This window comes from Pituophis catenifer, unplaced genomic scaffold (assembly GCF_029215685.1).
Source record: "Pituophis catenifer annectens isolate HBS135680 unplaced genomic scaffold, rPitCat1.0.hap2 SCAF_1, whole genome shotgun sequence".
NCBI lineage: Eukaryota > Metazoa > Chordata > Lepidosauria > Squamata > Colubridae > Pituophis > Pituophis catenifer.
Window position 1 is genome coordinate 340413768 of NW_027256881.1, and position 23299 is coordinate 340437066.

At 47.1% G+C, this 23299-nt stretch overlaps 1 protein-coding gene across 1 annotated transcript in view; it reads right to left on the bottom strand.

The window, feature by feature from the left end:
- Nucleotides 1-7791: 7791 nt before the first annotated feature.
- STK11 (serine/threonine kinase 11) overlaps nt 7792-23299 on the bottom strand; it is a 98572-nt gene continuing 83064 nt past the window's right edge. The window contains exons 9-10 of the mRNA XM_070944383.1: nt 15162-15390; nt 7792-8337 (exon numbers count right to left, since the gene is read on the bottom strand). Of these exons, the coding sequence (XP_070800484.1) occupies nt 15185-15390 (206 nt within the window). The 3' untranslated portion in view covers nt 7792-8337; nt 15162-15184. The remainder of the gene's footprint in view (nt 8338-15161; nt 15391-23299) is intronic.

Below are 23299 nucleotides of genomic sequence, written 5' to 3' on the forward strand. Positions count from 1 at the left end.
GAGGACTGGTCGCATTTTGGGATGATGGAGAAAACAGTGAGATCGAAACCCAATTTCTGGTCTTCTGGACGGGTTGAAAAAACAGGCAGAAGGCTCTGTGTTAGCAACCGGTTAACCCCTTTCTTAGGCTGAAGGTGAATATTATCGTTGCTTTTTGGTGGTAATGGGATTATTACTTAGCAGGTATACCCCGGTTTCTTTCTACCCCCCCCATTCTTGGTTATTCCTTATTCTACAAGTTCCCCTTCTCCATCTATATATGCAAAACAGGTGTTGCTTTTGAGTATTGTTATTATTTATTTCTGTGTGCGTGTGTTTTTCCCAGGGCAGGTATTCCTCTCGTGGCATCCTTTAAGCCAGGGGTCTCCAACCTTGGCGACTTTAAGCCTGGCGAACTTCCAACTCCCAGAATTCCCCAGCCAATGGCTGGGGAATTCTGGGAGTTGAAGTCCGCCAGGCTTAAAGTCGCCAAGGTTGGAGACTCCTGCTTTAAGCAAGGGCTGAGGAACCTTTCCTGTATTATTTATTTATTTATTTATTGGCATGGCTTTTTAATTTAATCCTGCCGGAGATTGGCGGGTGAGGGGCGAGTGCCGGGGGAGGGGGGAGAAGGAAAGAAAGGGGGGGTGGGTGGGTTTCATTGCTCCTATTTCCTTCGGACCTACCCTCCTTCCAAACCTCCTTTTCCTGTGGCAATCCGTAAAAAAAAAAGAAAAAAGAAAAAGGAAAATCCACTTTCAATCTTTTTCCATTGTTTTTTTTCCGCCACCCACCTTTGAATGCCACTCTTTTCTTCTTGTCTTTAGGCTTCAGATCTTTGCAAAGGTATTTTTTTCTCGTTTTTTGTTTTTTGTTTTTTTTAAAAAAATTGCATGTCAGGTAAAAAACAAAAAGGGAACGATGCGTTCCACTTCTCCAGTTTGGAATTGTGCGGGTCCAAAGCTGTTTTTTGAGGTGTGTGTGTGTGTGCGTGTGTGTAATTGATTTTGTAGACGAGTGCCACAACTGAGGGAAAACGAGGGGCTGAGCATGGAGCATGTGGGCGTTGGCACACGCATGTATGCCACGCTGACGTACAATTTCCTTCTGTTTCGAATCTGCCTCGGCTGTTACCCTCCTTTGCCAGGGGGCTCGGCTGAGGTAAGCACAAAGCCTCTGCCCACCCCAGCCCCCTCAACTCGACTGCCCCGTGGTGGCACACGAGACCCGCAAACCACAAACCTCTTTCGAAAATGGACTTGATTAAAAAAAAAAACCAAACATGTGCCAAGAAGTGGTGTCAGAGCACAAATTGCATTTGTCTGGGAGGGCCTGTGTGTATAGGGGGGGGGCACCTTGACCGCCATCTTACAGAGAGTTTAGCCAAGGGAAGAGGGTGCCCGCGGGTGTCATTTCCTGGGACTTTCTGCCCATCAACCAGGCCTCTGGTTCTGCTTTGCGTCCGTTTCTGTCGCTTCGAAGATGCCACGTGCTGAAAGAGCAGGAGGTCATCTGCTTTGGGAGCATTCATTTGATTCTAGGCAGCTATTTCGTTTTAGGTCCAAAAAAGGCACTTTTGGGAAACTGATGTAGTCCCTGTTTGCCACCCCCCAAGTAGGAACTGATTCTCTTTGGGAAGGGCTCTGAAGCCCATTTTGGAAATGAATCCAAGGCAGTGCACATATTCCCTTCCTTCAGGGGTGAAATGCTCCCGGTTCGGACCGGATCGCCCGATCCGGTAGCAGTGGAGGCGGGTGATTCGGAGAACCGGTAGCAAAAAATCCCTGCCACCCCACCCCCCCATGCCCAGCTGAGCCGCGCGATCATCAGTACGCTCGCACAGAGTGGGCCTCCTCAGGGTGCCGTCCGCCAAACAATCTCGGCTGGCGACCCCCAGGGGGAGAGCCTTCTCTGTGGCGGCGCCCACCCTCTGGAACAACCTCCCTCCAGAGATACGTACAATAACAGACCTCCGGATTTTTCGTCGGGCCCTGAAAACCTATTTATTTAAACTAGCTGGGCTGGCTTTAGTTAAATTTTAAATTGATTTTAAATTGGATTGTTTTAATTACGGCCAAAATATTTAATTATTTTAAACAGTTTTTAAATTTTGTATGTCTTGTTTTTACTTTGGCTGTTCACCGCCCTGAGTCCTATTTGGAGAAGGGCGGTATAGAAATTGAAACAAACAAACAAATAAATAAATAAATCAGAGGCTTTTTTTCTTTTAAATGGCTCTGACGATCCCAGCTGAGTTGCCTGATCGGCAGAGGATTTTTTAAAAAGCCTCTGCCGATCAGGCAACTCAGCTGGGATCGTCAGAGCCTTTTGAAAGCATTTTTTTACAACCTCTTCACCAAAGAGGTTGTAGAAAAAATGGTTTTAAAAGTTAAAAAAAAAAATTGGCCATGCCTACCAGTCACATTACCCCCCCCACCCCACCCCCTCACCAAGCCACGCCCACAGAATCGGTAGTAACAAATTTTAGATTTCACCACTGCCTGCCTTCCTGAGGACCCAGATGGTTGGGGGCAATATGCTGACTCTGTAAACCGCTTAGAAAGGGCTGTAAAAGCACTATGAAGCGGTATATAAGTCTAAGTGCTATTGCTATTTCCGCTGAGCCTTTGGGTGTACCTATCGGCATGGAAGCATTTAAAGGTGGTCCTTGACATATGACCATACAGGTAATCCTTGATTTACAACCATTCGTTTAGTGATCATTCAGTTACAAGAGCACTGAAAAAAGTGACTTATGACTGTTTTACACACTTCTGACTGTTGTAGACTTGTTGACCCCATGGTCAAATGATCAAAATCTGGACGCTTGGCAACTACATGTATTTTAATGACTGTCGCAGTGTCTCGGGCTCACGCGATCCCCTTTTGCAACCTTCTGACAAGCAAATCAACGGGGAAAGCCACACATTACAACTGCGTTCCTAACAGTTGCAGTGGTCTACTTAACAACGGTGGCAAGAGACGTCATAAAATGGGGCAAAACTCACTTAACAACTGCCTTGCTTAGCAATGACCATTTGGGGCTCGAAAGAATTACCTGTAATGGAGCCTGCCCGTTATAGTGGTATGTCATGACAGTTTTAAATCGGATTAGTCATTTGACTGATTCAGATTATAGACCTCGTTTTGCAGTGGTTATTAAACAAAGGTGTCGGTTGTAAGATGAATACCGTGTTTCTTAAGCGAGGCCATTGTTCACTGTGGTGTGGCTTTCCTCAAAACTGGAAGTAACTTCCTGTGGGTGGAGGTCCAACCTTTGGAACAGGGTTGTAGCTTCTTTTTTTTTCAGGCCAGTCATAATATTGAATGGTCACTAAGTGGCCGGCCATAAATTGAGGATTACCTGTACTTCTAAACCATAGGAATGGGGGACTTTTCTTAGAACTGTACAGGAGAATCTTTAGGGTGTGATCAGAAAATTTAAGATGGCGGCCACAGAGGTGGAGTTGAAATTCTGCCTGCTTTTGTATGGGTGTTGCGAATTTTTAGGAACACACATACTACAGACAGACCAACACGGGTGGAAAAATGCATGTTTCCAACAACATGGAAGAGCTGAAAATTTACCATCCGGTGCTCTCTTTTCAAGGGGGCTGGGAATTCTGGGTTTGGCAGTCCCAGATTAGGGAGCAAGTGCCTGAAATGGTTAGGAATGCAATTGCTTTTTTTAAAAAAATGGATTCATCTTGCCTCCTATATTATTTTGAGCGGCTCCTATTCATTTAGGTGGCTCAGTGGCTAAGACACTGAGCTTGTCGATCGAAAGGTCTGCAGTTCAGCGGTTCGAATCCCTAGTGTTGCGTAACAGGGTGAGCTCCCGTTACTTGTCCCAGCTTCTGCCAACCTAGCAGTTCGAAAGCACGTAAGAAAAAATGCAAGTAGAAAAATAGGGACCAACTTTGGTGGGAAGGTAACAGCGTTCCGTGCGCCTTTGGCGTTGACTCATGCTGGCCACATGACCACGGAGACATCTTCGGACAGCGCTGGCTCTTCGGCTTTGAAACAGAGATGAGCACCACCCCCTAGAGTCGGGAACGACTAGCACATATGTGCGAGGGGTACCTTTACCGTTACCTTTTAAATGAGCATAGGGTCACCTTTCTGGGCTCACCTGTGCAGGTTGGATTTGAAGTCATGGTCCCGCTTATTTTGCAGCACCTCCAAATAAATGGCACTTCGAAGTGTTGATTTTTCAACCTCTGCCACTTGACGATGGGTGGGGACTTCAATTCCCAGAATCCTGGGAGTTGAAGCCCCCCACCCATCTTTCAAGTGACCAGGGTTGAGGAACATTGTTTCGAAGGTGAATCACACCACCCTAAGGATCTCCCTTGCAGATCATTACACTTAGACCTTCCATTGCTGGATTTTGTTAAGTTCCTGAGCAGACCACTTTGCAAAACTTGCAAGCGGGACCTGGGCCTCTTTTTCTCCTTCTCATAGCTGGACATCCTAGTTTGTTGGGGCTCCAGCAGGGAGGCAGGTCAAGCTTTCCTAGGAAAGAAACATGGCTGGCTGCAGAAATGAGATTGAAAAACACCTGTGGTGTCTGGAGAAAGCAGGATTGGGCCTGTGGCCAACCACTGAACAAGCTCCACTCCATCCTGCATGGGTAAAAAATTCAGATTAAAGCACCTTGGATGATGGCTGCCCAGCCCACTAACACAGCCATAGCCATCTTGTCGGTGGGATATGGGTTTTCCTGTCCAACTGCTCTTGCTGCTAAGATTTATTTTTTTTAAAAAAATCTTTCATTGGCATCTCCGGTTTTTGTGACTTAAAGCCGTTGTTGCACCTCCCCCTATGGAGGATGAAGACCAGGTCTTGAACATCCAGCAGTTCGAATCCCTAGTACAGGTCTCTTGCGTGAGCAGGGGGTTGGACTAGATGACCTCCAAGGTCCCTTCCAACTCACTGTTACTGTTCTACAATGCTTTTTCCCAACCTTGTTAGCTTCGAGACCTGTGGACTTCAACTCCCAGAATTCCTCAGCCAGCCATGTTGCAGCAGCAATGGATGCAGGCTGGCGGAGGAATTCTGGGAGTTGAAGTCCGCACCTCTTCCAAGCGGGCCTGGTCGGCCTACCAGATAATCCTTCAAGGATTTGAAGAGGGCCGTTTCCCGTTTTCTTAGCTTTTGCTCATCTAGGCTACACTTTTCCTTCAATGAATAAAGAGTTTGGTGGGTTTTGTGAGGCCCATTACAATCATATCAAGCCATTACAAAAGGGGCAAGGCCTGTAAAGTGTGGTTTAAAAAACTCAAGATGGCGGCTATGGTAGTGCCATCAAAGCTCCAGATATTTGTGTGTGTTGTGCATATAAAGATCACTTTGATCGGACCATAATGGCCATCTTGACTTTTTTGACCCCACCCAGGACTTTCCTAAATAACTTCCTGTTATTATTTCTCATTTGGAATGTAGACTTCTGCTAAAGTTAGCCCAAGTCTGTCTTTCCTGGCATCCATATCATCCATTTTCTCATACTCCCATGGTCAACTAGTACCCTAAAATCTTTTTTCCCCCCACACATTCCATTACAAAACTGGGGCATCCCCCCCCCCCCCGTCTCTCTTCACTGGATTTTTTGCTTCCAAAGTGATAAAACTCTGCACTTGTGTTAACGTTCAATTGTTACTTTCAGCCCATTTCAATAAAACTCTCGAAATCCTTTTGAATTTTATTGCAGTCTTCTACTCTGTATGGGGGGGGGGGAAATCCTACTTGATTTGGGGTCGTTGGTCAATTGCATCTTGCCGTTTCAAATTGCGAGAGACACGACGGAAGACGTTGCTCGCCTTTTCAGCAAACTTTCCGAGTTTTAAAAGGTGCCGGAATGAAAAGATGGAAGATTCAAACTTGGACTAGATGACTTCCAAGGTCCCTTCCGACTGTTACTTCTGTTAAGCTTCATGGTGACCCAAATGTCTCTGAACATTTCATGCAGCTCTAATATATACTAATATATATTGATCAAGCTAACCTGGGGGTTGAAAAGACAGAAGCTGGGTTTATATACATACCATGCTTAACTATGGTTTGGTTAAGAGTTGGAATTGAACTTGAGGTAAAATGCATGAAACAAGAAGGAATGTGTGGAAGCAGGTCAGAGGGAGATCCAACCTAGAACTAAGGAGAAACTTCCTGACAGAACAATTAATCAGTGGCTTGGCCTTCAGAAGTTATGGGTGCTCCATCACTGGAGGTCTTCAAGAAAATATTGGACAACTCTTTGTCCAGGATGCTATAGGGTCCCCATATTGAGCAAGGGGGGTGGACTAGAAGACCTCTGAGGTCCCTTCTACCCATATGATTCTATGAGCCTATGGATGGAAGCTGCAAGACGTGACACCAAATGCGATTGGCCAGTTTGTGGTTCAGTGTCGTACTGACAGCACCACAAAATTCTCCTTTAAGATACGGATTTGCACAACATAAATCTTGCTCCTACTGTATAGTATGTTACTAGCACAAGGATGCAGGGATTCCTAAGGAGGAAAACATACCAGGATTTTGAAAATAGCAAACCTTCACTCAACTAATGTGATGGTCTGCTGCCAGACAACAATGGGTACCTGCTTAGGACGTTGCTGAGTTGAGGTTCACCATCCTTATGAATGATTTGGGAATACCAATTCTGTATATATACTGAGTTCAAGTACTCCTTAATAGTTTGTTCCAAACCTGCTGCCCAGATAACAGGAGATTGCAAAATTATGGGGAAGAGAAGCTCCCCCCTCCCCCAGATTGCATCTGGAAAAAGCTAGTAGAGATGCGTCTTCAGATCGCCCTGAAGATCTTGGTCCTTTGCAATGCTCAAGGGCAGGAGAAGACCTAGGTCCTAGGAGATAGAATTGGTAGGGAAGCAGGTACTTCTAGCTTCCTTCCATTTAAGAACTACTCAACAGGGATGCAGCCTGCTAAGAGACAGTTTCTATTTTCTACAGTTTCTCAACCGTGGCAAGTTGAAGACCTGTGGACTTCAACTCCCAGAATTCCTCAGCCAGCATGCTTTAAGACAGGGGTCTCCAACCTTGGCAACTTTTAAGCTTGGCAGACTTCAACTCCCAGAATTGCCCTGGCTGGGGAATTCTGGGAGTTGAAGTCCGCCAGGCTTAAACTTGCCAAGGTTGGAGACCCCTGCTTTAAGATGTGTGGGATTTCAACTCCCAGAATTCCTCAGCCAGCATGCTTTAAGATGTGTGGGACTTCAGGGAAACACTGTTTTAACTGCTTTTGCAAAAGGTTGAGTGTTAAGATGAATTTTGGGATTCCTTCCAGCTCTAGAATTATTAATTCACAATTCCAGGTAAACAGCTCCTTTCTCACACCTGCACTTTCTTCCTTTTAGTGACAGGAAAGTCTCCCCACAAAGCCGACACCGTAGAAGCCACGTCTCCATTGAATCTTTATTTTCTTTTTAAAAAAAAAGGAAAAAAAAAACCCAGAAAAGCACTTTTCCCTTTGCTCCAGCCCTTATAAACAGCATGCAGATTTTTTTTGTGTATGTGTGTGTGTGTGTTTTTATTCAGAACGGAATGGGGAGGCTGTTCCCCATGTTTTAATTTTAAAATACTCGTTTGGGTTCTTGTCCCTTCATCCCCGCCCTTTCAAACGCATCGTAACGGATAAAGAAGTCTATTGTGAAGGAAAAAAAATAAAAGGAAGGGACGGGGGACCAAAAAGCGAAAAATATCTCATATGTATATATATATCTATATATATCTATATATATATACACAGTCTCACACACACACACACACATAATATATATATATATATATATATATATATATATATATATATAATATAACAGTAGTCTACTACATAAAGTGCGTGTTGATGGCTTGCAAGTTTCCAAACACACCTGGGAAGGTAGAAAAAAGAGTTTGCATGAAGGACATCATTCTTTAAACAACCATTCACTGCCCCTTCCCCCATCACTGCTCCCCAATGCAACCCCATAGAAAGAGTCTGGGTATATCTGGGCCACACACAGCATCACAGTCAAAGGGGGAGTCTGGGCTCCCATCCGACAAACCAGAGTTAAGCCTCTTTTGGGGGGGGGGAGAGGTGGGGGAAGTTACGTGGAAGGAGGTCACAGGTGGGTGCAAGTCACCGTCCAATTTTTTTCCCCCTTGGGTTTGCCTCATTAAAAAGACCAAACAAAAGAAAAAAAAAGGGGGTAAAAAAGAACAATAAATCTCCCCTTCTCCTTCTTCTTGGTTTGATTGCAAGCTTGTTCTACAAGTGATTTGCTACAGGTGGGTGGGTAGAATAGAGGAGACTCGGATGGACGAGGCTGCTTTAGGGGCAGCAGACAATCTGGAACTCGGGCTGCAAAGAAGAAAGAAAGAAAGAAAAAACAAATTCAAGTTTAGAAGAACATTTCTTTTTACATCTTTTTTTTTAAAAAATTTGATTTATATGCCGCCCTTCTCCGGAGACTCAGGGCGGCTTACAATGCGTTAAGCAATAGCCTTCATACTTTTGTATATTTATACAAAGTCAGCTTATTGCCCCCACAAACTGGGTCCTCATTTCACCTACCTTAGAAAGGATGGAAGGCTGAGTCAACCTTGAGCCTGGTGAGATTCGAACTTAGAGTAATTGCAGACAGCTGGTGTTAATCACAATGCTATCAGTCTGCTGAGCCACCAGGCCCTTATCTCTATGGAGATTCCCAGTCATCCAGGTCACGGTTGTCTCCAAGGTGCTTTTATTTCAAGAGGCAACTGGACTTCCTTGGTTTTTTCTCTTCTCATCCAAGAAGCTTCTTCAGCTCTGGATGGATGGTGGGGAACGGAAGGATTTATACTTCCTTGCAGACAGCTGGTCATTTGCATCCTTTTTAGAGAGTCGTTGAGGCCACTTGGAGGTTTCTCTGTGTCCTCAACAACTCTCTAAAAGAATGCAAATGACCAGGGGTCTGCAAGGAGTATAAATTATTCTAGAATTCTGAGAGTTCTGGGAGTTGAAGTCGACCCATCTTCAAGCTGCCAAGGTTGAGAAACACTGCTTTAAGCAATTTAGACTAGCGGTTACCAACTGGTGCTCTGTGGACCACTGGTGGTCTGCGCGAAAATTTTGGTGGTCCGCAGAAAAATTATTTGAATTTTTTATATTGCACTAAATCAGGGGTCCTCAAACAACGGCCCCTAGGACTGATATGTGCAATGAACGTTTGTGTTGCTGCAAAGAGTCTCCCCCTTTGGGGTCTTCTTGTGTGGGTCAGAGAGGGCAGAAATTCCGACTTGGGGTCTGCTTCGGCCTCCTGGTGCCAGGGCTTTGGGTGAAGGCTGGAGGGAAGGGCCGCTGGTGGCAAGGAGCCGGAGGGCCTCGTTCCAGTGGGACTGCCTCATGGCCTGGAACTGGCTGACTGTCTCAGCCTGCTGAGTCTCCAGGCGCCGGTACCTGGCCTTGCACTCCCGGCGGTCTTCCCTCTGCTTGGAAAGCCTATGCTTGTAGTCCTCAGTGAGGTGCTTCTACTGAGCCTCTTTCTCGATCAGATCCAATTTGAACTGAGCTCTTTTGCCAACTCTTTCTCATGATGGCTGCTTAGCTCCAACAACTGCTTCCTGTTGGGGCCCTAAGGAGCCCGGGTGGGGAGGCGAGGAGTGGCTGGCAGGGGCTAGTAGAGGCTGGCGAAGTGCCCCTTGACATGAGTGACATTGATTTGGCCACGCCCACCCAGTCACATGACCACCTAGCCATGCCCACCCAGCCGGTCATTAAGTAGATCATATTAGTGGTCCGCGGGATTTAAAATTATGAATTTAGCAGTCCCTGAGGTCCGAAAGGTTGGTGACCCCTGGTTTAGACTAAAATGAGATTAAACTAAGGACAATGAAACCGAGGTTATCATTCGGCATGTTTAGCCTGGAGGAAACCGAGAGATGTCATGTCCGCATTTCTGAAGGGGAATAAAAAAAGAGGGTGTAAACCCTTGCTCTCTGTTCCGGTCAGTGGGGGCCGGGTCACATTGAAAGGGATTAAATTACGGGAGGAGGAATTCTAGTTAAGGATTAGGAGAAATTATGGCAAGACAAGCAGGTCCCTAGTCGGGAAGGTGGCTTAGGAGGGGTTCAAAGGGCTGGGAGGGCCCCTGAAAGATGCTTTCTACCTCTAGACAAAGATAAGAAAAAGCCGATAGGATGAATCCCAGATCAAAGCCAATCCAATTCGCCATTCTGATCTGGGGGACCCATTGAGTTGCTGAAGGGATGGAGGCAGAACGAGAGACATGGCAAGAAGGCAAGCTGAGAGAGGGAGAGAGAGGGGTGGGGGAGAGAGAGGGAAGGACAGAAAAGGAGAGAGGGAGGGGGAAAGGGAGAGAGAGGTAGGGAGAAATAGAGGGATAAAGAGAGAAAGTGAGGGAGAGGGAGTGAGAGGGAGAAAAAGAGGAAAAGAGAAGGTTAGGGAGAAGAAAAGGGAGAGAGGGAGGGGGAAAGGGAGAGAGAGGGAGGGAGAAATAGAGGGATAAAGAGAGAAAGTGAGGGAGAGGTAGTGAGAGGGAGAAAGTGAGGGAGAGAGAGAAGAGGGAGAGGGAAGGACTGGGAAAGAGTGGGAGGGAGAGGAAGGGGAGGGAGAGAGCGAGAGAAGGGAAGGGAGAGGAAGAGAGGGAGAGGGAAGGACAGAGAGGGAGAGAGGAAGGGGGAAAGGGAGAGAGAGGAAGGGAGAAATAGAGAGAGGGATAAAGAGAGATAGTGAGGGAGAGGGAGGGGGGAGAGAGAGAGAAGAGAGGAGCGAGAGGAGTGTGGGGGGAGAAGCACATTGGATTGAAGTGTGCAAATGTGTGCAAGGCCAGAATCCCGGGGGCGGAAAGACAGACGCAGGAGGAGATGGATAATAGGGGAAGGATGGGGGGGGTAGGGGGGGGAGAGGAGAGATGCGTTATGAAGTAGGAGAGTCAGAGATGGCTTTGAAAAAAAGCATCCAGGGAGGAAACTGCAACTGGAGGGTGGAAAAAAAAATCAAACGAACCAACATCGGCAGCCGCCAACAGCCAAGAAAGACCGCCCCCCCAGCCCCAGAGCTCTGACGCTGTTTGTAAAGGGGGCTCCCCCGTTGCCTCCCCCCTCCCGCACAGCAGGGGCAGGGATGGCGGCCCCACCAGACAGGAAACAGACCACCCACCCACACCCAGAAGCACCTGGGTCTTCCCAAACCTTTCTGTCTCATCGCTTTGGAATCCTTTTTATCTTCGAAAAAGAAAGAATTGTGTTTGTGTGTGTCTATGTTTGTGCGTGTGCCTGCAATGTTCAAAAGCCCTGGGGGAAAGATTAAACTCATATCCCCCACACAGGGCCGCATCTGTGGCAGCAAATCAAATTAAATCTTATTCTGTGGAGTTTCAGAGGAGAAATGCCCTTTTCCCCCTCATTCTGCATTAATAATAATAATAATAATAATAATAATAATAATAATAATAATAATAATAAAAGAGGGGGGGTGTGGGAGGTTAGCTGGATTCTCTACCCCAAGTGGGAGGGTTTTCTTTTCTTTTCTTTTCTCTTTTTTGTTTTGAAAAACAGGTTTATTTGTTTATTTATTTATTTATTTTATTTTATTTTATTTTATTTAATTCAATTTGTATACCGCCCTTCTCCTGGTGGACTCAGGGCGGTGCACAGCCAGAACTAAAACACATACCAATACGAAATTTAAAATTATTAAAAGAATTACATAAACTTTGGCCCAAATTTAAAACGATTCAAATTAAAACCCATTGACAATTTAAAAAGCTAAAAAACTAAAAAAGACTAAAGAAGGGGGGGGGGTTTTCACGCCAGCCCTGCTTGATGAAAAAGAAAAGTTTTCAGGGCACGGCGAAAGACCCAGAGATCCGATATCCTTCGTATCTCCGGGAGCAAATCGTTCCAGAGGGCAGGAGCTGCCACAGAGAAGGTCGACATTGCCTGGCCAACGGCACCCTGAGGAGTCCCTCTCTGTGGGAGCGTACTGGCCGGTGGGAGGCTATCGGCGGCAGAAGGCGGCCCCGCAAATACCCAGGTCCTATGCCATGGAGCGCTTTAAAGGTGGTAACCAACACCTTGAAACACACCTGGAAGACCACCGGAAGCCAATGCAGCTCACGCAGGAGAGGTGTCACATGGGAGCGCCCCCTCGCTCCCATAATCCCCCACGGGGCCGCATTCTGCAACAGTTGGAGCCTCCGGGTGCTCCTCAAGGGGAGCCCCATGTAGAGAGCATGGTTTAGCCTCCGGCCTGCCTGGCCTGACCTCTTGATCTGACATGGGGCAAATAAAATATTCAGAAAAGGAAAATGGGAAGCGGACTTCAGAGTTTAAAATTGGTGTTTCTCAACTTCGTGGACTTCGACTCCCAGAATTCCCAGGTCGAGAAACGCTGCCTTAAACACAAGTATCCTGTTGGGGTGTTTTTTTTTAGCAGGAATGTTGAATCTTAGCTCTACCACCAGTCTTTAGTCAGGGGTGATGGGATGGCCCTGGCACCAGAGTATTATTCCTGAACCGGGAGGGGGGGGGTATTTTGTGCAAAGCCAAGGAAAGGAGCGGCACAGGTGCCATGGATGGTCTGTGGTTCTCTCTTGCTGCAGCGGAGAAGGGGTACCCAGTCAGCCATGCCAGGTAGTCCAGACAAGAAGCAGGCCCAGATGTGCTAACTCTTAACTGTAAGTTTATGTTAACAGAATCTTACAAGTCTGAAAGTATCACACACACACACCCCCCGCCTATACAGTCCAAGAAACTAGGGAAGGTCCCTTCTGAGATGTTTTCATGCCTCTTTTCAGTGGTGAAATCCAATTTTTTTTTACTACCGGTTCTGTGGGCGTGGCTTCGTGGGTGTGGCAGGGGAAGGATACTGCAAAATCTCCATTCCCACCCCACTCCAGGGGAAGGATATTGCAAAATCTCCATTCCCACCCCAATCCAGGGGGAAGGATATTGCAAAATCTCCATTCCCACCCCACTCCAGGGGAAGGATACTGCAAAATCTCCATTCCCACCCCACTCCAGGGGGAAGGATACTGCAAAATCTCCATTCCCACCCCACTCCAGGGGGAAGGATACTGCAAAATCTCCATTCCCACCCCACTCCAGGGGGAAGGATACTGCAAAATCTCCATTTCCACCCCACTCCAGGGGGAAGGATACTGTAAAATCTCCATTCCCACCCCACTCTGGGGCCAGCCAGAGGTGGTATTTGCCGGTTCTCCGAAATGCTCAAAATTTCCGCTACCGGTTCTCCAGAACTTGTCAGAACCTGCTGGATTTCACCCCTCCCTCTTTTCCTTCTGGAGCAGTGTTGACGAACCTTTTCGACATCAAGTGCCGAAACAGGGGCACGATTGTGTGTGCTGGAAACCGGAAGAGCCGCGGCCCAGTGCGCATGTGTGCGCCAGGAAGATGATCTTCCGGTTTCCGGTGTGTGCATGCGCACTGGCCACCTGGTCTTCCGGTTTCTGGCATGCATGTATGCGCAAAGACCAGCTGGGCGGTGTGCATGCATGCCCTGGAAACCGGAAGATTATCTTCCTGGCGCGCACATGCACACAGGCGGCTGGTCTTCTGGTTTCAGGGCGCTCCAGCGTGCGTGAAGACCAGTTGCCTGGTGCGCCGGAACCCGGAAGAGCAACGGGCGACAGCTTGCGTCCCCGGAGAGATGGCTCTGCATATCCACTTTTGGCACGCGCACCATAGGTTCGCCATCACGCTTTTGGGTGCCTCTTATCTGACTGCTGCTTAGTCTGAATCTCTCTTCCACCCGTCTCCCAAGGTCCTTTGCTCATTCCATGAGGCTACTTATCTGCTGTCTCGGAGAAGATGGGAGTCACATTACGACACAAAATTTTCCTTCTGAAATTCTCCGTTAAGGGGCTAATTGGGATCCTGAAGCCCCCACAGAGGTTTAACCTTGTTTTAACCCCTTTGCAATCCTGATTCCCTAGCCCAGGGGTCCTCAAACTTTTTAAACAGGGGGCCAATTCACAGTCCCTCAGATTGTTCGGGGGGGGCAAAGACCAGCTGGGTGGGCGTGGTTAGGTGGTCATGTGACTGGGTGGGCATGGTCAATTTAGCCATCCAAACAATACAAACAAATTAAACTTTAATTTGTTATGCTGCTGAGGGTGGAAAGCAGGATAGTGAAGGGATGTGGTTGCCTTGGGGTATGTATGAGGGACTTCTGTTTGTGTGTGTGTGTGTGTGTGTGTGTGTGTGTGTGTGTGTGTGTCTCTCTCTCTCTCTCTCTCTCTCTCTCTCTCTCCCCCTCTCTTTTGCTCTCTGGAGGCCGGGGAGGAAAAAACGGGCCCATTTTTGGCCTCCAGAGGCCTCCGCATGTCCTGTTTTTGGCTTCCCCGGCCTCCAGAAGGCGGGTGGGAGCCAGTGTGTAAGCGGGCGATGCAGGCGGGGCAGCCTAGTGGTTCTGTGCAGGCCAAATTAATGGCTTCAGTGGGCTGTATCCGGCCCCTGGGTCGTAGTTTGAGGACCTCTGCCCTAGCCCGATTCAGATCTTAGCTCCACCCACTTTTGGGAACTAGGGAGAGTCTCTTCTGAGACGAATCCCACACCCATTTTCTCTCTGAGGGCTCAGCTGCCTCTTATCGGTTGTCTAATCTGCCAATCTTCATTCACTCATACCAATCTTTTATCTATTTATCGAACTGTATGCCGCCTGTCTTGCCAAAGGTGGCTCTCACTACAGATAGTCTTCGACATACAACCATTCGTTGAGTGACCGCTCAAAGTTACGACGGCGCTGAAAAAGGTGACTTCTGACTGGTTTTTTCACACTTAGGACCGTTGCAGCATCCTCGTGGTCACAATGATCACAATCCAGACGCTTAGCAACGGGTTCATATTTATAATGGTTGCAACGTCCCGGGGTTTGTGTGTGTGTGTGTGTGTCACGCGATTCCCTTTGGCGACCTTCCGACAAGCAAAGTCAACGGGGAAGCCGGATTCGCTTAACCACCGGGTTTACTAACTTAACAGCTGCAGGGTTTCACTTAACAACGGTGGCAAGAAAGGTCGTAAAATGGATGGCAAAACCTCACTTAATTTTCACCTAGCAACAGACATGTCGGGCTCCGTTGTGAGCGTATGTTGCGGACGACCCGTAGAGACGCCTCCCCTCCCTGCCGCAAATCGGCCTCCGAATGCTGAAATTATACGAACCATGGTGGGCAGTCCAGCCGGGGTCACTGCTGCTTGCAGGTCGAGAGTTTGCGGATCTTGCTGCTGGCGGAAGAGGTCTTGCGGGAAGGGTTGGAAGAGGCGCTGGCCCGCCGCTCGGCTTTCGTCTTGCTGACCAGCTGAGTGGACTCCGTCCCGTTCATGCAGACCGGTTTGGGCAGCCCCCTGGTGCAGCTCTGCCCGTTCTGCCTGGTCTCATTAGGCACCTGCCCTGGAAGGCACAAAGAAGAACTTTCCGGGTCAGTAGAGATAAAACAGGGACGTGGTGGCTCAGTGGCTAAGACACTCAGCTTGTCGATGGAAAGGTCGGCAGTTTGGCGGTTCGAATCCCTAGTGCTGTGTAATGGGGTGAGCTCCCGTTACTTGTCTCGGCTTCTGCCAACCTAGCAGTTCGAAAGCACGTAAGAAAAAATGCAAGTAGAAAAATAGGGACCACCTTTGGTGGGAAGGAAACAGCGTTCCGTGCGCCTTTGGCGTTTAGTCATGCCGGCCACATGACCACGGAGACGTCTTTGGACAGCGCTGGCTCTTCGGCTTTGAAAGGGAGATGAGCACCACCAGGGGTGAAATGCTCCCGGTTCGGACCGGATCGCCCGAACTGGTCTGAACGGCGGGCGGCGGGTGATTCGGAGAACTGATAGCAAAAATTCCTGCAGCTCCCCCCACACACCATGCCCAGCTGAACCGCAGGATCATCAGAGGCTTTTTTTTTTTACACTTTTAAAAGCATTTTTTCTACAACCTCTTCCGACGAAAAAAAAAAAGCCTCTGATGATTGCGTGGCTCAGCTGGGATCGTCAGAGGCTTTTCAAAGCATTTTTTTTCTGCAACTTCTTGGCCGAAGAGGTGGTAAAAAAAATGCTTTGAAAAGTTTCTGACGATCCCAGCTGAGTTGCCTGAGTGGCAGAGGCTTTTCAAAGCATTAGAAAAAATGCTTTGAAAAGTAAAAAAAAAACAAAAACAAGTTGGCCATGCCCACCCAGTCACATTACCCCCCCACCAAGCCACGCCCACAGATCCGGTAGTAACACATTTTACATTTCACCCCTGAGCACCACCACCTAGAGTCAGAAACGACTAGCACATATGTGCGAGGGGAATCTTTATATTTACAGATAAAACTCTGGCCCCTGAGCATGTACAGAAAGCCTTTGACCTTCCTCCTGAGTTGCCCCCCACTTGGAATTCTTTCGAGAGTGAGGGGCAAGGGAAGCGAACTGCCGCTTCCAAAACCCAAATCCCAAGTCGTTTTCAAAATATGACATGATTTATTGTGGAGAACGGCATTATTCTAATGAATGAAACAGGACACACAACATTTAGAACAGATCTAGAACAGAATAAATGAAATAATTAGGCAGGACAGTTCTATTACTTAAGAACGTGCATCATAATTGTGTATAATAATTTTAGAGAAAACGGGAGGGGGGTCTGTGGAACACATGATCACAGGGAGGGCATCTGAATCATGTCATAATATAAGTGACCTTTTGTAGGGCTCTGTTCTATGAATGGCCATTTAGTGATAGGTCCTAAGTCTTAACTTACAACAGTTAGTTTAGTGATCATTCAAAGTTACAACGGCACCGGAAAAAGTGACTTACGGCCATTTTTCACAGTTACGACCATTGCAATGGGCCCGTGGTGCTCAAAATTCAGGCGCTTGGCAGCCGATTCGTATTTATGACGGTCGCAGTGTCCCGTGATCCCTTCTGTTTTGCGACCTTCTGACAAGCAAAGTCAATAAGGAAGAGCCGGATTCGCTTAACAACCGGTCACTAATGGATCAACTGAGGTGATTCACTTAACAACCATGGCAAGAAAGGTCGTAAAATGGGGCAAAACCCACTGAACAGATGTTTCACTTAACAACAGAAAAGTTGGGCTCCATTGCGGCCGTAAGCCGAGGACTAACTGTACTGCTGTTTCTTCTGAAAAAGGATTAAAAATAGGCTGCCAATTTACCCAGTTTGGTGCCACCATCTGTGCAAGACATCATACCGTGAAGTAAGTTTAGATACTTCTTTATTCATCCCTTTTTATAACGCTATAGTTTATGTCATTATTTTACATGTTCTTATTTATCTTTAGATGATATACTCACTGTTTTTCTGTGATATATATATATATACATAGAAGCATGTTAACAGTTCTATTATTGGATGTTTTAAAGAGCTGGCCGTATGGCGGTAATAAACAATTTGACTTGGATTCCATCTGAAATATGCCACCTTACTTTGAAAACATGTACACAGAGGAGAAACACACTCAGGTGGGCACCTAATAACGGTAGTCCTCAATTTACGACCATAATGGAGGCTGCCCATCAGTTACGAAGTTACATGACCAACCAGATTTTACAAGGTTTTTGTTTTTGGTGGCAGTCGTTAATCAAAGGCTATCGTCGTTAAGCAAACAGATGGCTTGCTGTGGGTGTGGTTTTGCCGAAAACTGAAAGCAAGCACCAGATTGGGACAAAAATGACATCGTAAAACATAATCATGTGCAATCATGTGCAAATGGCCGTAAACAGAGCCCAGGTGCCGGATGCCTGAAATTCGGTTGTGTTACTGCAGTATGGGTGTGGGTGTTTGTCAGAATTTCAGATCCAGGTCATACGTAGCCCCCAGGTGGGTCTGTTGTAACTTTGAACACCGTATCTAAGCGTCTTCTTGCTGCTAGTCCCGTTTTCTCTTTCTTTCCTCCATTCCCAGCATCAATGCATTTTCCAGAGAGCATTATGGGCCCAAAGAAGGAGAGTTTGTCCCTGATCGTTTGTGCCTTGAGTGAGAATCCTGGGTTAATTTCTTCCAGGAGTTACTGGTTCGCTTTCTTGACTGTCCGGGAGATTCTCAAGAGCTTTCGCCAACATCAACATTCCAAAATGTTATTTTTTTTTTCTATATTGTTTTCTTCCGAGTCCAATTTTGCTTTAAGTTAAGAGTTTCCCTATAAATATCCCAACTTTATTTTATACAACTCTAGATGGCACAGGCGTTTCTGCCTACTTTACCCCCCACAATCCCAGGCTTAGGAAATGGGTTGGGCTCAGGGGTGAAATCCAGCAGGTTCTGATAGGTTCTGGGGAACCAGTAGCGGAAATTTTGAGCAGTTTGGAGAACCGGCAAATATCACATCTGGCTGGCACCAGAGTGGGGTAGGAATGGAGATTTTGCAATATCCTTCCCCCAGGAGTGGGGAGGGAATGGGGATTTTGCAATTCCATTCCATTCCCTTTCTTATTCTTATTTTCATATTCTATTCTAATTCTATTCCTGAATCTATCAGATCCCATCAGTGTCTATGTCTAGGTGCCACATTTTTGGCACCATCTGAAGAAGTTTAGAAAAGAGACACGATGAGGGACTAGAAGCAAGATTCAAGGAGCTGGAATTGTTGGGAACCTAAAAGATTGCTACTGCTTTATAATGCCTTGGTAAGATCACACTAAAAGGGGACGTGGTGGCTCAGTGGCTAAGACACTGAGCTTGTTGATCGAAAGGTCAGCAGTTCGGCGGTTCGAATCCCTAGTGCCGCGTAGCGGGGTGAGCTCCTGTGACTTGTCCAAAGACGCTTCTGTGGTCATAAGGCCGGCACAATTAAATGCCAAGGCACACAGAACGCTATTATCTTTCCACTGAAGTGGTATCTGTTTATCTACTTGCATTTGCATGGTTTCTAACTGCTAGGTGGGCAGGAGCTGGGGCAAGAACGGGCGCTCATCCTGTCCCACGGTACTTGGGTCTCGAACTGTGAGCCTTTTGGTTGACAAGCTCAGTTGTCTTAACCGCTAGATCAGGGGTGTCAAACTCAATTTCATTGAGGGCCACATCAGGGCTGTGGTTGACCTTGGGGGCGGGGCGGGGGGGCAGCAATTGGGTGGGCTTGGCCAACTTGATGCCATTCACTGGGTGTGGCCGACTGGGTGGGCGTGGCAAGCCTGAGGCCACTCCCCAAACTGCTGGCATGTTTCCTCGTCACATTGGGTAGACAGGGCCGAAGCGATGCGGGGTGGCCCCTTACATTTTCCAAGATGGCCCCGATCCGACCACATCGCGGGCCAGATTCGGCCTGCGGGCCTTGTGTTTGACAGCCCTGTGCTGGATCTTAGCCCTGCTTAATTAGGCCTACTCTTTGTAACCAACCCTGTGCTTCCACTTGTACAAATCTCTCCGGTTTATTACTGTGTGCTTCTGAGAGAGATTAACTCTGCCAGTAAAAGCAACAAGGAATCTCCCGCCTTCTAAAAACATATGTTTGCACTGGAAACTTGGTGATGCTCAGTTGGCTGGCTGGTTTTAAAAAAATCTCCATCCAGCTCCAAATTCCACATTCCTGCAGGGAAAATACGAGAAGAGCAGCGAGAGAAACTAGATAGAAGAAGATATCTCAGGTAAATGGGCACTAAAAAAAAAGGGTGAGGAGAACAAGCAGCAGAGAAAACGATCAAGAGCGGATGGGTTGAAGGGGAAAAAATGGCAAAGAAGCAATCCTTACACTGGAGGGATTTCTTCCAAGGAGTTTAACCCTTTGCTTGATGGAAGATATCCACTGAAGCTCCTTTTACCTTTGTTATAAGGTACCTGGAAGTTATGTTAATGCAGGGGTGTCCAACCAGGGGTGAAATGCTACCGGTTCGCACAGATTCGAGCGAACTGGTAGCGGCAAGTGGTTTGGAGAACCGGTAGCGGCGGCAGTGCGATGCTCCACCCACCCACCCAGACATTGTTACTTCCTGGTTTTAATCAGGAAGTAACCTGTTTTTTTACCCTCTGCGCATGCGTAGGCTTTGCGCATAGGGTCCAAAATTCCATGTGATGCACACACACACACTCGCTTCACTTGCGTGCACGCATGGCACGCACACTTCCAAACCGGTTGGGAAGGTAAGTAGACTTCACCCCTGTGTCCAATCCTGGCAAATTTAAGACCTGGGGATTTTAACTCTGAGAATTCTGGGAGTTGGAAATCCCAAATTTTAAAGTTTCCTAGGTTGGACACCCCTGCGTTCATCTCTTTAGGAGTCTGAAGGTATCAAGAAAAGTTCAAGAATGTAGGGTTTAAGAGTTTAGTTGGGTGACTAATCAATTCAAATAAAGAAGAAGGAATTCTTCCAAAGGGGGTTATTTTTTTCAGTTAGAGGACCATGGATAATCAGGCCGGTGACAGTGACGGACAGATGGACAACAACAGTAAATGTCAGTTGCCTCATCCATCCACCGCCTCCAACAACGAATGCAAGCTGAAAATCTGTACCAAAAAGATCTCAATTGTGAGTTAGGGGGGGAAAAACAACCACAAAAGAAATAATTACATTTCTCAGATTGAAGATTTGGGCACGGTATTACCTAGCTGACATCTGCTGTTGGTTTTTGGCAGCTTCTTTGCTAGGGTTTGACAGAAAAACAGAGCAAATGGGCTTTTGATTAGCCCATTTGATCAACAGGTTCAACGAAAATCAAGGTAGGTTTGCAACTCTCTGCTCGGTTTCTTAAAAACTACTGATCGAAGAGAATATTTGTAGCTCAGGGTTGAACTGTGGGGGTCCTTGGTTGTTGTCTTGCAAACGTTTTGTTACCCAACCAGATAACGTCATCACTGCTGGTGCTGGTAAGTAGTACTGATGATGTTTCCTAGTTGGGTAATGAAACGTCTGTTGTGGTTCGCCCGCATTTGCGGAGCTGGCAGCGGAGTCGGACAGTGAGGAGGCTGAGGAAGAACATGGGCCAGTCCTGGAGGCTGGGGAAGGCCCAGATGAGGGCTCTGTGTCAGAGGCAGAGATGCGGCCAGGGCCATCTGAGAGTGATGTACGAACTCCAGAGCCTTCAGAGGCTGACAGCAGAGAGGCAGAGGAACAGGAGGAGCCTGTTCCTAGTGCACGTATGAGAAGGGCTGCCAGAAGGCAAGAACAGCTAAAGCAAAAAGGACGACTCGGGAGTAAGGCCAAGAGATGATTGGCCCCTCCCATAAGGCTTAAAAGACCAGCAATGACTCTTGAGCTCTTTGTCGGAAAACAACGTTGATAGATTTGTTTCTTGTCTTGCTGCATTTATTTCTTGTCGGCGTCTTCTGCTTCTGAACTTTTGCTAAGAAAAGCCTTTGGCAGTTTGCCACAGTAGACCAAGGTTGGTGATAAGGCTGAAGAATTGTGTTATGAAGAATTTGTTTTGAATTAGTTTGGACTACGCTGAGAATGAGTTAATTCTCAGCTGTTCTAATAAAGTCTGTTTGTTTAGAACTGATTGCGTCTGATAATACCTACTTGGGCCTGGATCACAACAACATCTGCAAGAAAACAACCAAGCTTAGAGAGCACCAAGAGACCCCGTAATTCTTAAAAATCTATGAGGCAATTTCCAAAGGACACGTTTTTTGATCGCAGACTGTCGTTATAGGTTATAATCCTGACTAGGTTTTCTTTTGTCTTTTTTTCCAGCAAGCAGGCAGTTAAGAGATTTCTGTAGCTTTGTCATAAAAGCTGCTTGATTTAGTGTTGTTGTTTTTTTTTTTTGCTTTCCATTCTGTTTTTTTTTTTTTTTTTGTGTTAAACTCTGATTCACTCAGGATGGGTCCTTGTGACAGTGGCTGTGAGCTGGGCATGACGATGATGTCTTAACTCGCAGCTTAAGAGGTGGCGGTGGGAGTTCGTTTGCGTCCTCCGGCAAAATTAGACATAATCACATCATGTCCTTCCCTTTGGGCTGCTGGTGCTGAGTCACCGGACTTGAAAAGACCCGGGCGCACGTCGTGGTATTTTCTCTCGGCATGAAAATTACCTTGGCAGGATCAGCTCAGAAAGGGGGAGGAAAGTGCTGACGGTTGGTGGGGGGTGGGGGTGGGGAGGGCGAGCAAGGACCAAACAGGATTTCTGCATCGTTCTGGAGCGTGCAGGATCTCTTCGGGGGTTGCTGAGCTAAGCAACTGTCTTCCAAGAGGCTTGCTTGCGAAAACGTTAAACGCCTTCTGGAGGCCAGATAAAAGTGAGCCCAAAAAGTTGGTTCGTTTTGATGCCGTAGGGCTAATCCCGGTGGAAAATAAATCTCAGCTTTGCTGTAACGCACACTCACACACAAATCAGAACTATGTGCTTTTTAACCACAGCAGCACGGCAGGCAGTTGGGCAAGATCCTGCTGGCTTCTCACACTGCCCAGAAGTGTCCACTGCTCAGGGTCATTTGAAGGACGTTGATGGACGCTTTAAAAAAAAAAAGGGAGATTCGCCAATGCCTGCAGATCTGGGTTCAAAGATTTGCGAATGCTGTGGATAGCTGCTGATCTTTTATTTATTTCTATCTCACCTCTTTTGTTGTTACAAATAACAAAGTGGAGGACATATCCAACACACCTTTGTCTCTTTGTTTTCCCCACAACCAATATGTGAGATGAGTTGGACTGAGAGGGACTGGGAGGAGGAGGAGGAGGAGAAGGAGAAGAATGGGTGTAGGGTTTCCTAGCTAAGTGGAGGGTTGGACTAGAACAGTGGTCACCAACTGGTGGTCTGTGAGAAAATGTTGGTGGTCCCTAGAAAAATTATTTGCATTTTTTATATTGCACTACATACTATTTATCTTTTTAAAAATATCGTACTAATGGTCCGTGGGATTTAAAATTATGAATTTAGTGGTCCCTGAGATCTGAAAGGTTGGACTAGAAGACCTCCAAGATCCCTTCCAATTCTGTTATTCTATTCTATTCTAAGATGGGAGGAGGAGGAAGAAGAAGGAGGAGGAGGAGAAGGAGAAGAGCAGATTGGGCAAAAATAAAATCTAAATTAGACCTGGCTTTGATTATTTTCCTTGCCTCGGTCATGCATTCAACAATCTTCGCTTTCTGCTACGTTCAAATTTTCAGCACAATCACATTTTGGAGGAGGGTGGGGTTACCCAAAGCTTTGAGGGGTGGGGGCCTCTGCCCTGCACCCCTCCTAGGAGAAGCGGAGAAGGAGAGGTCCTGGATGAAAACCATCCTGGACCAATCCAACCCTTCCCACCCAGGATTGGGGGGGTGGGGGCAGAGCTTTTAACGCCCCACCGGAAGCATCAAGGCAAGCGCTCCGCAGCCTCCAGCCAAGCAACCTGATTTTTAAATCACCGTTTCAGGGCGAAAGGGACGAGATGAAA